At 40.5% G+C, this 15,393-nt stretch overlaps 1 protein-coding gene across 1 annotated transcript in view; it reads right to left on the bottom strand.

Annotated features, from left to right (window-relative positions):
* Positions 1-2,967: 2,967 nt before the first annotated feature.
* ATOH8 (atonal bHLH transcription factor 8) overlaps positions 2,968-15,393 on the bottom strand; it is a 42,249-nt gene continuing 29,823 nt past the window's right edge. The window contains exon 3 of the mRNA XM_073657575.1: positions 2,968-3,694. Within this exon, the coding sequence (XP_073513676.1) occupies positions 3,689-3,694 (6 nt within the window). The 3' untranslated portion in view covers positions 2,968-3,688. The remainder of the gene's footprint in view (positions 3,695-15,393) is intronic.

Raw genomic sequence — 15,393 nt, 5'->3', positions numbered from 1 at the left:
TCCCCCGGAAATGTGGTGCAGTGGATGCAGTATTAGGGTCCTGAGCCATACTCCTTCCTTACCTGAGAGTGAGGTACCACATCTCTGGATGAGATGCAATAACTCTGTGGCGACCGAACCCTCAGGGGCGCCACACATATATTCTGTTTTTTTTTTAACTAAAACCTCAGTATTCAGGTTAATTTGCTGTGTTGGCACTTGGTGATAAGTGGGTTTGGGATGCAGTTTGGGCACTCGGTCTGTAAAAGGTTCGCTATCACTGATCTATGCTGTGATGGATCTGACGCGCCCAGGTTGATGGGGGAAACGACTCGGCGCCCGGGCCTCGTTGTTGGTTTTCGGGATGTCGTGGTGGCTGGCTCCCGGGCCCGTACCCTGGGGTCACTCTTAAAAAGAAGGTGGGAAGGTTATATGGGATAGGGGAATGTTCGTGACGCCACCCGTGGTGTCTGGTGAGGATCACCAGCGCTGCTACAGTCCTCTGAGGCCGGTGTTCAGGCAGCTTAGTTGGTGCTGCTCCCCACAGGTGGAGCGGGGGTCAGGGCAGTGTAGAGAGGGATGCAGAGTAGAGCGTCGGCGGGTGCAGAGCCGCAGAGGAAAGAACAGACAGAGTCAGTAGTTGAAGTCATCCAAGTCTTTACTCACGGTGGTGCTTTCTCAGCTCAGAGCTTCTCTCTGCTGTCACACGGCGAGCTGCGGCCGCCAGGGTGGGGTTCAGCACACTCCAGGTAGTTCAGGAGCACTTGACAGGACCCCCGCTCTGGTGTGTTCCTCTCTAGTTGTACTTTTCCCGCCTTGTGTCCCCCACTGAGTCCCGTACGGGTACTGCGATGTCCCTTGTGGGTTACGTGTAGTTCCCGGATCGACTGGGTGATCTTTTTGGTGACTGGTGGTGAGAACGTGGCGTAAGGCCGGGTCCCTCTGGATAAACTCAGATTAGGGCATACAGGTGGCGACTCCGCTCTGTCCGTATCCCCCTGGGATCCACATAAGCCTTCGGACTTTTCCGACAGAGACGTGAAGTGCAAAGTCAGATAATCGGGGACCGGTACCCCCTCTTGCGGCAGGGTCTCTCTGGCAGGGCCAGAATAAGGTATGCAGGTGGCGACTCCTGTCGGTCCGCACCCCCTGAGATACTTTCGGCTGTGGAACCTATCGCCTCTGCTCCCCTCCTGGGCCTTCTTGGTTGGACTAAGACCGGGGACAGAGCCGGTTATAACTCTGCCCAGCTCCCCCGTCTCGAGGCCTGAGACCGGGAACCATGGACCCTCAGCCGGCAGCAGCTTTGTGCTGACTTGCCGTCCCAAGACCCACAACCAAAGACCTTGTTATTAAAATGACCTCCAGTTATACAGAATTCCAATAAAGTGCTTAGGTAAAGGCTTCCTCCACCCTCACTCACTACGTGGTTCCCCCTGACTTTGGTTCCCCCCAACTCCTCCATTCAGGCCCGGGGCAGCACTATGGTGCTTTTGGACCCCTACAAAACTGGAGTGGTGTACTGTTCAGTGTGTGGTTGGGGTCCTGTGTGGTACTCCATCCTTACCTGGGAGAGGAGATACCACACCTCGTTCTGAGGTGCAGTACCCCTGTGGCGACTGAACCCTCAGGGGCGCCACAGGTCTATGGGAGACTAACCCTGTCTCAACCTCCCCGGCTAAGAGTTTGTTGTGGGACTGTACCAGTCACTATTTTGGATAGCCTTTTGATAGCTAAAGCACTACCTTTCATGCAGTAGTCAGGTGGCCACCACAGCTCAAGTTCAACCATCTGACTCCTATTGTACTTACATATAACTGGCTTGTAGCATGAGAATTACAAAAGTGCCAGCTTATACTCCATCCATGCTGTCTTCTCCATTAATGCCAAAATACAAAGTGTGTCAGGATAATTCTTTACAGGTTTTTCCTTGGACTTTAGGGGAGCTTATCCTCACCAAGTACTCTCCAGAACTCTGGGCTATTATGTCCTTAGCCAAGTTTTGGCCAAGCCTCTCTCAAGCCTCATTCATACATCCATGAAACATGGTCCGGCTATGGACCTCAATGCGTGGACTGGCCAAGGCTCTCTCGACCCGAACTCAGCAGCCTCGTATATGACCCGTGGCTAGTCCGTACATCACAGGTCATACTTGGATAGTGAGTCACGGACATCCGAATGAGACATTGACTCACAATTCCTCTAGCTTTTGACTCACAATCCTACTAGCTAATTTTTATGTCAACTATATGGCTTTACTCTGCATGTCCCACTGGTCCTCGGGATCAATGGTTCCTTCTAGTAGTATACCCCATCAATCTTACTGTAGCAACAATAACAATTAGGCAAAGAGGGTTGAGCCGCTCGCTTCAAAGGCCTACAGCACCTACATGGTCTGTCTTTATGGTATGTATACTCTTGGAATAATAACAGTGATGGCAAGGTGCCATCGACAGAGCTGCAATACATGCCAAATTGCAGACAAGGTGCAAGAAATTTACATTGAAGTCAATGGGGAAAAAGTTGACCTACAACCAAGAATGAGACAGTGATGCTTCAAATACTCTGAAGAGGACCTAAGGCCTAATAAATGTTCTTAGCACATAAATTATGCTGTAGTTCTAGTATGAAATTGTTTGTTTCAGTTTCTGGGGTAAATGATGGAATAATGTCGGTAGCATATCAGTAGTCCGTGATCAGGAATGTATGGTGAGTCACTTATTTGTTTGCAAGATCAATAAAAATACTTTTTTGTATTTTTTTTTTTAAAACTTTTTCCTGATTTTTGGTGGCTTTTTTTGGGCAAATTAATAAATTAAAGTTGTTTTTTTTAAGTAGTTATCTTCAGGAGCGCACCGTTCCCCATTCTACCAACTTCCAGGTTCTTTGGGGGTGGTGCAGTCCTGATGATTGACAGTCCAGACCTGCGGCATAATTGTGTCTGGCCAGCTGTCTCCAATGCTACAAGCAGAGACTTTTTATCTAATGTTTTTTTTTTTTTTTAAACCTTTATTTCCAACATAATGACCAATTCTGTTATATGGTGAACATGTATATTTGCTGGGTTTCCAAGTATGTGAATAAACAGCGCACATGATCCATGTAGAATAATAGCAATTTATAGTGTATTCAATTGGCAAAAAGCGTCATATTATTATTTCCACTATGATCCATGAAGTCCCATGCAAGTCCTTATCTGGTAAGGACTTTACACATTATCAACATGTGACAAAAACATACAGTCCATAAAGAAAAGTCTTTAGGAAACCTCTGGCAGTCAAGTGTCATGGTCCTTAAAGGAGAACTCCATTATACACACGGAAATAAATATTAGATTTTGTGTAGGAGCTTGAAGGGACATCTCGGCTTCTTCGGAGAAAAATGAAAAAATTCGGATAACTTGAGACAATAAAATGACACAAAGCTTTGCAAAATCTTTGGCATAAGAGCAAAAAAAATCAATCTGGACGTGCAATGAAGTGACAGGAAAATATCCCAGGCCAACACACGGGCCGTTATGGCTAGATAGATTGCACAGGCTGTAAAGCTGAACGGCAGGTTTTGTTCTCTGCCTTTGTGTCCGAAGCTCGAGATCCAGATGTCTTTTTGAGGAGTCTCAGCCAGGAGCCGTCTTCAGGATTTACCATCTTACATTTGCCAGAGAAGAGAGAAGGAACCATCCTGGGAAGGGGCCGAGCGTTCCCGCACATCACTCCTAGGAGAAAAAACAGAACGCTATAGGGTCATATATAGGGTCATATATACTGCATATCATCCCAACTATGGGCTATCCAGGGAAACACTGAGATATATATTACATACAGTTATATGAAAAAGTTTGGGCACCCCTATTAAGCTTAAGCTTAATGTTTTATAAAAATTGGTGTTTTTTCAACAGCTATTTCAGCTGTTATATGTAATAACTGTTGGACACAGTAATGTTTCTGCCTTGAAATGAGGTTTATTGTACTAACAGAAAATGTGCAATCTGCATTCAAACAAAATTTGACAGGTGCATAAGTATGGGCACCTCACCAGAAAAGTGACATTAATATTTAGTAGATCCTCCTTTTGCAAAAATAACAGCCTCTAGTCGCTTCCTGTAGTTTTTAATGATTTCCTGGATCCTGGATGAAGGTATTTTTGACCATTCCTCTTTGCAAAACAATTCCAGTTCAGTAAAGTTTGATGGTCGCCGAGCATAGACAGCCCTCTTCAAATGATCCCACAGATGTTCAATGATATTCAGGTCTGGGGACTGGGATGGCCATTCCAGAACATTGTAATTGTTCCTCTGCATGAATGCCTGAGTAGATTTGGAGCAGTGTTTTGGATCATTGTCTTGCTGAAAGATCCATCCCCTGCGTAACTTCAACTTTGTCACTGATTCTTGAACATTATTGTCAAGAATCTGCTGATACTGAGTGGAATCCATGCGTCCCTCAACTTTAACAAGATTCCCGGTGCCGGCATTGGCCACACAGCCCCAAAGCATGATGGAACCTCCACCAAATTTTACTGTGGGTAGCAAGTGTTTTTCTTGGAATACTGTGTTTTTTTGCCGCCATGCATAACGCCTTTTTGCATGACCAAACAACTCAATCCTGGTTTCATAAGTCCACAGGACCTTCTTCCAAAAAGAAATTGGCTTCTCCAAATGTGCTTTTGCATACCTCAGCCGACTCTGTTTGTGGCGTGCTTGCAGAAACGGCTTCTTTCGCATCACTCTCCCATACAGCTTCTCCTTGTGCAAAGTGCGTTGTATAGTTGACCGATGCACAGTGACACCATCAGCAGCAAGTTGATGCTGCAGCTCTCTGGAGGTGGTCTGAGGATTGTCCTTGACTGATCTCACCTTTCTTCTTCTCTGCCTTTCTGATGTTTTTCTTGGCCTGCCACTTCTGGCCTTAACAAGAACTGTCCCTGTGTTCTTCCATTTCCTTACTATGTTCCTCACAGTGGAAACTGACAGGTTAAATCTCTGAGACAGCTTTTTGTATCCTTCCCCTGAACAACTATGTTGAATAATCTTTGTTTTCAGATCATTTGACAGTTTTTTGAGGAGCCCATGATGCCACTCTTCAGAGGAGATTCAAACAGGAGAACAACTTGCAAGTGGCCATTTTAAGTAGCTTTTCTCATGATTGCATACACCTGGCTATGAAGTTCAAAGCTCAATGAGGTTACAAAACCAAAAAAGTGCTTTAGTAAGTCAGTAAAAAGTAGGTAGGAGTATTTAAAACAAGAAAATGATAAGGGTGCCCATACTTATGCACCTGTCAAATTTTGTTTGAATGCAGATTGCACATTTTCTGTTAGTACAATAAACCTCATTTCAAGGCAGAAACATTACTGTGTCCAACAGTTATTACATATATCAAACTGAAATAGCTGTTGCAAAAACACCAATTTTTATAAAACATTAAGCTTAAGATTAATAGGGGTGCCCAAACTTTTTCATATAACTGTAGATAGATATGAGATAGATATTACATAGATAATAGATAGATAATAGATAGATTCTAGATAGATAGATGAGAGATAGATAGATAGATGATAGATAAATGATAGAGAGATAGGTAGATGATAGATAGATAATAGATTGATAATAGATAGATAATAGATAGATAGATAATAGATAGATAGATGATAGATAGATAGATAATAGATAGATAATAGATTGATAATAGATAGATAGATGATAGATAGATAATAGATAGATGATAGATAGATATGGGATAGATAGATAATAGATAGATAGATAATAGATAGATAGATGATAGATAGATAGATAATAGATAGATAGATGATAGATAGATGATAGATAAATGATAGAGAGATAGGTAGATGATAGATAGATAATAGATAGATAGATAATAGATTGATAATAGATAGATAGATAATAGATAGATGATAGATAGATAATAGATAGATAGATAATAGATAGATAATAGATTGATAATAGATAGATAGATAATAGATAGATAATAGATAGATGATAGATAGATAGATAGATAATAGATAGATAGATGATAGATAGATATGGGATAGATAGATAGATAATAGATAGATGATAGATAGATAATAGATAGATAGATGATAGATAGATAGATAAATGATAGAGAGATAGGTAGATGATAGATAGATAATAGATAGATAGATAATAGATTGATAATAGATAGATAATAGATAGATAGATAATAGATAGATAATAGATAGATGATAGATAGATAGATAGATAATAGATAGATAGATAATAGATTGATAATAGATAGATAGATAATAGATAGATTATAGATAGATAGGTAGATAGATAGATAATAGATAGATGATAGATAGATAATAGATAGATAATAGATAGATAGATGATAGATAATAGATAGATAGATAATAGATAGATAAATAGATGATAGATAGATAATAGATTGATAATAGATAGATAGATAATAGATAGATAGATCATAGATAGATAGATAGATAAATACTATTGAAAGTTAGATTAAAAAGTCCTAAGAGTCCTGGGTTGAAATGTGGCATGAGAATGGACTAATAAAAGTCCTTTTTTCTCTTTTATACATTTAGAGTGGTGCCTTTTTGGATGTTTAGATACATATAGAGATAGACAGAAAGATAAATAGATAGAGAGATTGATGATAGATAGATAAGAGGCATCCATGATCGCTATCTATCTATCTATTGATCTATCTAATATCTATCCAATAAGTATCTATCTGTCTATCCATATATATTATCTACTGTATCTATCTATCTATCTATCTATCGGATGGATGGATAGATAGATAAATACGGATAGAGAGATAGATGCACCCATGATTAATCTGTTTATCTATCTAAACATTAAAAAGGCACCACTCTAAATGTCTAAAAGAGAAAAAAGGACTTTTATTAGTCCATTCTCATGCCACATTTCAACCCAGGACTCTTAGGACTGTTTAATCTAACTTTCAATAGTATTTATCTATCTATTATCTATCTATCTATTATATATCTATCTATTATCTATTATCTATCTATCTATTATCTATCTATCTATTTATATATTATCTATATATCTATTATCTATCTATTATCTATCTATTATCTATCTATCTATTATCTATCTATCTATCATCTATCTATTATCTATCTAATATCTATCTATTATCTATCTAATATCTATCTATATATTATCTATCTATATCATCTATCTATCTATCTATCTATCATCTATCTATCTTCTATCTATTATCTATCTAATATCTATCTATATATTATCTATCTATCATCTATCTATTATCTTTCTATCTATTATCTATCTATTATCTATCTATCTATTATCTCTATCTATCTATTATCTATCTATCTATCTATTATCTATCTATCTATTATCTCTATCTATCTATCTATCTATTATCTATCTATCTATCCATATATCTATCTATTATCTATCTATTATCTATCTATCTATTATCTCTATCTATCTATCTATCTATTTATCTATCTATCTATTATCTATCTATCTATTATCTCTATCTATCTATCTATTATCTACCTATCTATCTATCTATCATCTATCTATCTTCTATCTATTATCTATCTATCTATTATCTATCTATCTATCTATTATCTATCTATCTATTATCTATCTATTATATATCTATTATCTATCTATTATCTCTATCTATCTATCTATTATCTATCTATCTATCTATCTATTACCTATTTATCTATCTATCTATTATCTATCTATCTATTTATCTATCTATATATTATCTATCTATCTATTATCTCTATCTATCTATCTATCTATTATCTACCTATCTATCTATCTATCATCTATCTATCTATCTATTATCTATCTATCTATCTATTATCTATCTATCTATTATCAATCTATTATCTATCTATTATCTATCTATCTATCTATCTATCTATTATCTATCTATCTATTATCTATCTATTATATATCTATTATCTATCTATTATCTATCTATCTATCTATTACCTATTTATCTATCTATCTATTATCTATCTATCTATCTATTACCTATTTATCTATCTATCTATTATCTATCTATCTATCTATTACCTATTTATCTATCTATCTATCTATTATCTATCTATCTATCTATCTATCTATCTATCTATCTATCTATCTATCTATTATCTATGTTGTGTAAGACTACTACACCCTTGTTTTCACATAAACGTTACATGTGAATGCAGTTTCCCACTATTTTCCTGGCACAGTATGAGCTTGGTTTCTTTACATTCTCGGTAATCCCGTCGGGCAGAGGTCACACAAGTCATTTCTCGCCATTACGAGTCACTTGACGAAACTTTCACTTGAATTTCTGGATCCTCATCTACTGTTCAAAGCAGACAGGTCCTACAAGGGACTTCTTTCTGGAGGACCCATGTATTACATGACCAAACCAAACATCTATGAGAACTGTGTAATGCCAAATTTCCCCTGTGGTGGCGCTGCTGTGGGATTGAACACTCTCTGTCGGGGTTCACACACAGATATAGGATCATTGGGGGATCCAGTGTGATCCGCTTATTATATGGGTATTGTGTGGCCCCTTTATTCCCTCCTTGTCTTTATTTTATGGCTCCTGGTTCTCCTATAATTTTTCAGAGAGCACGCGGAGCAGCTGATAAGTAAGATTGTGCAGGGGAAGCGAGACGTCTGAAATGTAATCTGACAGGCCGCTGGTGTTGTGTCCTTGTGGGACACGGACTGGTCATCCATCCCCTGCTGAGAGGTGACGCTGGGAGAAGCCACCGGAGCAAACAGCGAGCTTTAAATAGCTGTAAGGGCTACGGAGCAAATCAGCGCCAAAATAAAGCCTAAAATGTACCTTTCTCCTCAAGGCCAAGTGCAGCGATGGCTTTATTGTGAATTAAACTCCACCAAACCAATAATTTCACAAAAATACAACCAACACCCATGTAAAACAGCAATAAAAAAAAGCAAAAAACCCCGAATACATAGCAGTGTCATAAAATCTACTATCCCATATTCTCCATAGAGGCCCTTAACAGGATTGTCCAGTCCTCTTCTTAAAGGGAATCTGTCACCAGGATTTTTGCTACCTAATCTGAGAGCAGCATGATTTAGAGATAGAGACCCTGATTCCAGCGATGTGTCACTTACTGGGCTGCTTGTTGTAGTTTTGATAAAATCACAGCTTTATCTGCAGGAGATTATCACTAGAGAACTAGTAAACCTGCTGCCATGTAATCCTCCATATTCATGAGCTCTGTATAACCCCACCCCCCACCACTGATTGGCAGTTTTCTGCCTATGCACAGTGTACACAGGAAGCTGCCGATCAGTGGTGTGGGAGAGGATATACAGGGCTCAGCATTCAAAGATCTGCAGCAAATAAAACAGGGATTTTATCAAAACCGCAGAAAGGAGCTCAGTGACACATCGCTGGAATCATGATCCCTACATTATGCTGCTCTCAGATGTGGGGCATAGCAAAAAACAGGAGGCAGATAACCTTTAAATAAAACAGGCCCCTATAGAAAATAAAAATGGCTTATACTTATCTCGAGGACCAATGCCGTTCCGACAATATCGGCACCACGACATTCAGTTGTTCAGGGGTCTCATGAGATACAGTAGATGTCTCCATTTAAACAACCATGGATCAGTATCATCTCCTCGGGAAAACACAGAATCCAGAGAAATAATCCTCCTATATGACAGACATCCAACCATAGTGTAAAACAGCAAGGATTGATTCATTAGCTTCAGTACAGTATACTCATATAGATAGATAAATACATAAAACAGCTCTTCAGGATAATTTAAAAGTCCATAAAACCGCATGCCTCCTTCTTTGCTAGACCCAGGGTTTCGCCCTTCTGGCTTTGTCAAGAGCATGATGCTCTCAGAGCTCTTCACAAAGCGGGAAGTGCGAAACCCTGGGTAGGAAAAAATAGGTGTGCTGTTTTATAAACTTTTAAATGATCTTAAAGGGCTGTTGACATTGAAGCTAATGAATCAATTCTTATTGTTTTACATTATGGTTAGATGTCTGTTCTATAAAAGTAGGACAGACATCAAGATGTGCCGGTCCAGGAGGAAAGTATATGGTTTTTATCATTTTGTATGGGGCACTGTGGCATTCAAGAAGGAGTAGTCTAGTAGTAGAAAAACCCTTTAAATGGTCATTGTCACTTTAATAAGCTTAGGCTTATCTGATGGCCAATGCAATGACTTCCAAAACTGTAGCACTTTACCCAAAATGACATTTTCAGCCCCCCAAAAAATTACTCCAAAGTTCCGTCCATTAAGTGTCTCCCTTCTGTCTAACTTGAGATCAGTTGTAATACATCAGTCGCAGCAGAGAAACAGGAAGTGAAGGCGGGCTTTTTTACTTTTCAGGAAGTGGGGGCGGGGCTTTTCACTTTACAGGAAGTGGGGACGGGGCCTTTTCACTTTTCAGGAAGTGGGGGTGGGGCTTTTCACTTTACAGGAAGTTGGGGCGGGGCTTTTTCACATTACAGGAAGTGGGGTGGGGCTTTTTCACTTTTCAGGAAGTGGGGGTGGGGCTTTTCACTTTACAGGAAGTTGGGGCGGGGCTTTTTCACTTTACAGGAAGTGGGGTGGGGCTTTTTAAGTTTACACGAAGTGGGGGTGGGGCTTTTTCACTTTTCAGGAAGTGGGGGTGGGGCTTTTCACTTTACAGGAAGTGGGGTGGGGTTTTTTCACTTTACAGGAAGTGGGGACGGGGCTTTTTAACTTTACAGGAAGTGGGGACGGAGCCTTTTCACTTTACAGGAAGTGGGGCAGGGCTTTTTCACTTTACAGGAAGTGGGGGCAGGGGCTTTTTCACTTTACAGGAAGTGGGGACGGGGCTTTTTAACTTTACAGGAAGTGGGGACGGAGCCTTTTCACTTTACAGGAAGTGGGGGCAGGGGCTTTTTCACTTTACAGGAAGTGGGGGCAGGGGCTTTTTCACTTTACAGGAAGTGGGGGCAGGGGCTTTTTCACTTTACAGGAAGTGGGGGCAGGGGCTTTTTCACTTTACAGGAAGTGGGGGCGGGGATTTTTCAATTTACAGGAAGTGGGGGTGTGGCTTTGTAATTTTACAGGAAGTTGGGGCCAGGACTTTGTCGCTTTACAGGAAGTGGGGTGGGGCATTGTCTCTCTACAGGAAATGTGGGCGAGGCTTTTGTCACTTTACAGGAAGTTGAGGCGCTGCTTTGTCTCTCTGCTCCTGCTCTTCTTTCTGTCAAACTTCATACAGACATAACACACTGGCAGCATTCAGTTCTGGGCAGGCAAGCCACTGGGCAATGGCAAGAGCCATGCGTGGTGGGAAGTAAGGTCTAGAAAGTTCCAGCACATGTAGTACTGGTAGAAAAAGAGTGGATGGCAAGTTTAATGGGTAATGAGAATTAAGACAGTCCCAGGACATATTAGACTGGTATATGCACCAGAGGCAGTTTAACCTTGTTGTGGGGGATGAGAAAAGCAAGTGGTTGTGATAGTAAAAGCCTGTAACTAAGCAATTGTTTGAACACTGAAGCCAATAGAGGAGAATGGGAAAGGAGAATTGAATAAATACAGTACCATTACCTGTGTATTTTTCACTACGCAGGAGTATACCAGTGTCCATCATACAGAGCTATTAGGTGCAGTTTATAAAAAAAAAATTCTACCTATAATTGTTTTACATTTTTTTTACTGTTTAATTATATTTTGTCACAAAATGTCATAATTTTTTTTTTTTTTTTTTTTAAAGTGTAGTACCTGCAGTTACCAGCAGGGGAGTGCTGTCTACAATACATAATTTCCATCAGTTTCTTGAAATCAGTATCATGGCTGTTTACTGTTTGTAGCTCTAGAAACAGCCGCCGACAGAGACGGAGACATAACCTCAAGCCCCTCGGCTCCAATGAAAGATCTGCAACAACCTCCCTCTGCCAAGTACCATTTATAATAATGGTGTCTTCTCGTGTGGCACACTGCCCTCTGGGGCCCCTTCTTGCACCAAGGTTGGGAGTGATATCTCCTATAACCCCTGATGCCATACCTCTGTATACCCTGCTGTTAATGGAGAAATGCTGCAAAGGGATTGGGATTTAGATAGGCTGGTGTAAACTTCACTATCATTTACACAAAGTCCTGAAAAAGTTATAGTACATCGGTTAGGTGATAGTTGCCCTTTCGTCTTTTTACTTTTCTAAAAAAATGACCAAAGTGCAGAGGAAGAAGTATGAGAAACAAAAATATTTTTTCGTTGTTGTTGCATGCTACTGCCACTAGGGGAGCTAAGTGTATACAGATTTATAAAGAGAAAAAGAGTACTTGAACTCTATAGCGCCATTTATCACCTAAAGTTGGCAAGAAACTCAGCTGCAGAGTGCTCCCCCTAGTGGTGGCTGCATGTAAAATTAAAAAGTGAAGAAAAGACAGAGAAGCAGTGTAGGGGGGTGCCCTTTCTCGCCGGGGGACCTATAGTCACATGGTCTATGGTAGATCAAGAAGAAGACATATTTTTAGGAGATAAATGTAGGAGACCACCAGCGATTGTGACAACAGAGGTCCCAATGTCCTGTTTGCGGAGGACCAGGCAGCGGCAGTGTAAGAATAGGTAACAATAAAAGTTTTGTTTGTTTTTTAATTTTAACCCCTTCTTCACGACAATTGGGTCAATCTGTCGAAATTGAGCAAATTTGACCAAAATGTAATTTTTGGAGTCACTTATCTCTCGTAGTGGGCGAGCCCGGGCACTCGTTTCATAGATGGGGTCCCAGCAGTTCTTTGGGGGGATAACTTTTTGCTCATTTCTTGTCTGTAACTTCTCATACATAGAAGGTATTGATGATGTTGTATCTCTGCATTCGCTGCTCCTCACCGCCATGTTTCATCCCCGTCATCATTCCAGATCCTGCACGTCTGTCTCGCTCATTTGGCACTGTCTGTCGGAGCGACGGCCTGGTCTTGAGGGAGGTATATACAATATTTGGATTGTCAACCAGCGCCACGAGTGACAGCTCGTCTCAATGGTGCCAATTTGTAGACAGCTGCATCTGTTTTGTGTTGGGGCAGCTGAGTGCTGGAGACGGCAGAGTCACAGGCAAGCAGCTTTCCAGCTGCCGGAGATCTGCAGGTTGATCATCTCCGTCCCAGGCAATATGTTCTAGCGTTTACTCATTTTTAAAGGGGCTGCCCAGTTTAAAAATCTCATTGTCATATACCCGTCCTGCATTAGGTCTCATTCACACTTCTTGTACGCAAAAAACAGTCCGAGTTTCATCAGTGTTTGGTCAGTGATTTAAAGTATGAAAAAAAAATGACAAAGCTTCTCCTATTTATTACAATGTTAATCATCGATAACGCACGGACTGCACACTGATGCGCGATTTTCATGGATACATGGACTTAGGTCATGTTAATTGGTGACTCTGACCAAAAACGGACATGTCTACATGATTTTTTGCAGACACACAGTCTGCAAAAAACACAGACATGTGAATAGCTTCAAAAATTATAATGGGTACATGTTCTACCACAGATCCATGAGCTCACCTACCAAGAACCTCTGAATCCAACTATGGTAGATCTCTGAACTCCAGCACCCCTTTACTCAGCTCCTGAGGACCTCTGAACTTATTTACTGAGAACCCTTGAACCAAACTACTATGGACCCCTAAGCTCAGCTAAAATGTGGACAGACATCACATACTGACCTCTGAATTCAGCTACCGAACATACCAAAGCTCAGCTACTATGAAAGAACCAAAGACCACTGAGTTCACCTATCAAAAACCTTTAAAACCAACTATGACAGACATCTAAACTGTAAACTTTAGTCAGCTACTTACAACCACTGAGCTCAGCTATGGACTACTAAGCTCATGTCCTCCATCGTTCAACTCAGTTACTCCGGACCTTTGTTCTTATCTACTAAGGACCCCTGAACTCAACTATGGTGAACCTTTGAGCTCACCTATCAATCTCTAAAAGCAACTATGGGAGACCTCTAAACTGAAAATTTGGTTCAGCTGCTGATGACTTGAACCAAATTATGCTAGACCTCGCTGAACTCTAGGACCCCTTTAGTCAGCCACTGATGACCTCTTAGCTCAGCTATGGACTGCTAAGCTTGGGTCCTCAACCAGTGAATTCAACCACTTAGGACCTATGAATTTATCTACTAAGAAATCCTGAAGCCAACTACTGTGGAGCTATGAGCTCACTTACTAAGAACTCCTGACCCAAACTATGCTAGACCTTTCTGAACCTTGGGACCCCTTTAGTGAGCTACTGAAGACCTCTGAGTTCAACAATGGTCTACTGAGCCCTGGTCCTCACCCATTGAATTCAGCTACTGAGAATCTCTGAACTTATCTTCTAAGAACACCTGAAACCAACTACTGTGGAGCCCTGACCTCACCTTACAAAATTCACTGAACCAAACTATGTTTGACCTCCCTGAACTCCAGGACCCCTTTACTCAGATACTGAGGACCTCTGAGCTTACCTACTAAGGACCTCTGAATTCATCTATTGTAGACCTTTAAGCTGAGCTCCCGTGGACCCCAGATAACATAGACCTCTGATCTCAGCTACCAGATAACATGGATCTCTGAACTCAGCTACTAAAAATCCAACGTTCATCTACTGAAGACCCGTAACCTCAGTTATTTAGGACCTCTTGGCTCCTGAGGTCTCCTGTGTTCTGCTAGGAAGAACTCTTGAGTTTTGCTAGTATGGATCTCTGAACTTAATTACTGAGAACCCTTGAACTCTGCTACTGTAGACCCCTGAGCTCTGATACAAAGGACCTCTGAACTTAACTACTGTACACCTGCGAACCCGACTAATTAACTACTTAACTACTGTACACCTGTGAACCCGACTAATTCAGTCACCTGGAAGAAAGTTTTAGAGTTGCTCACTCTATATACACTTGTATGCGTACAAGTGTGTAAGATCATACGTGATCAATATGTCTCATAGTGTGGAGCCCAGATTATGGACTAAGTGAGTATATATTGTGATCACTAATGATTAATAAGGTGGAAGATGTGATGAAGGTGAAATTTCCCTTAGGGCAACAAACTAAATGTAGATAAGCCAGTGTTCAAACTCAGATTCCCTATGCAGAATCGCTAATCAATAATCTACAATCATGTTTCTTCCAATGTATGTCCTACATTTCCTGTATTATAAACTATTACGCTCTTCTTTGTGCTGCACCTTTAATTATTCCGCATCCACTTGCCTGTCAGCTCCAGCAGCTGTTTAACATAACTTTATCTTTGATCAAGTGTCTTATAAATCCCCTAAGATTTGTTGTAACTTCACTGGTTGTTTTTTCTGAAAAGCGTGAGGATTAAGAGCTTACCATGTTATTTCTTTGGAGACTTCAAAAAATGACTATA

This window comes from Phyllobates terribilis, unplaced genomic scaffold, assembly GCF_046119375.1.
Source record: "Phyllobates terribilis strain yellow unplaced genomic scaffold, ASM4611937v1 Scaffold_1__5_contigs__length_1240528914, whole genome shotgun sequence".
In the NCBI taxonomy this organism is placed as follows: Eukaryota; Metazoa; Chordata; class Amphibia; order Anura; family Dendrobatidae; genus Phyllobates; species Phyllobates terribilis.
The sequence above is the reverse complement of the archived record's forward strand: the minus strand, read 5'-3'. Positions and strand labels throughout refer to the sequence as shown.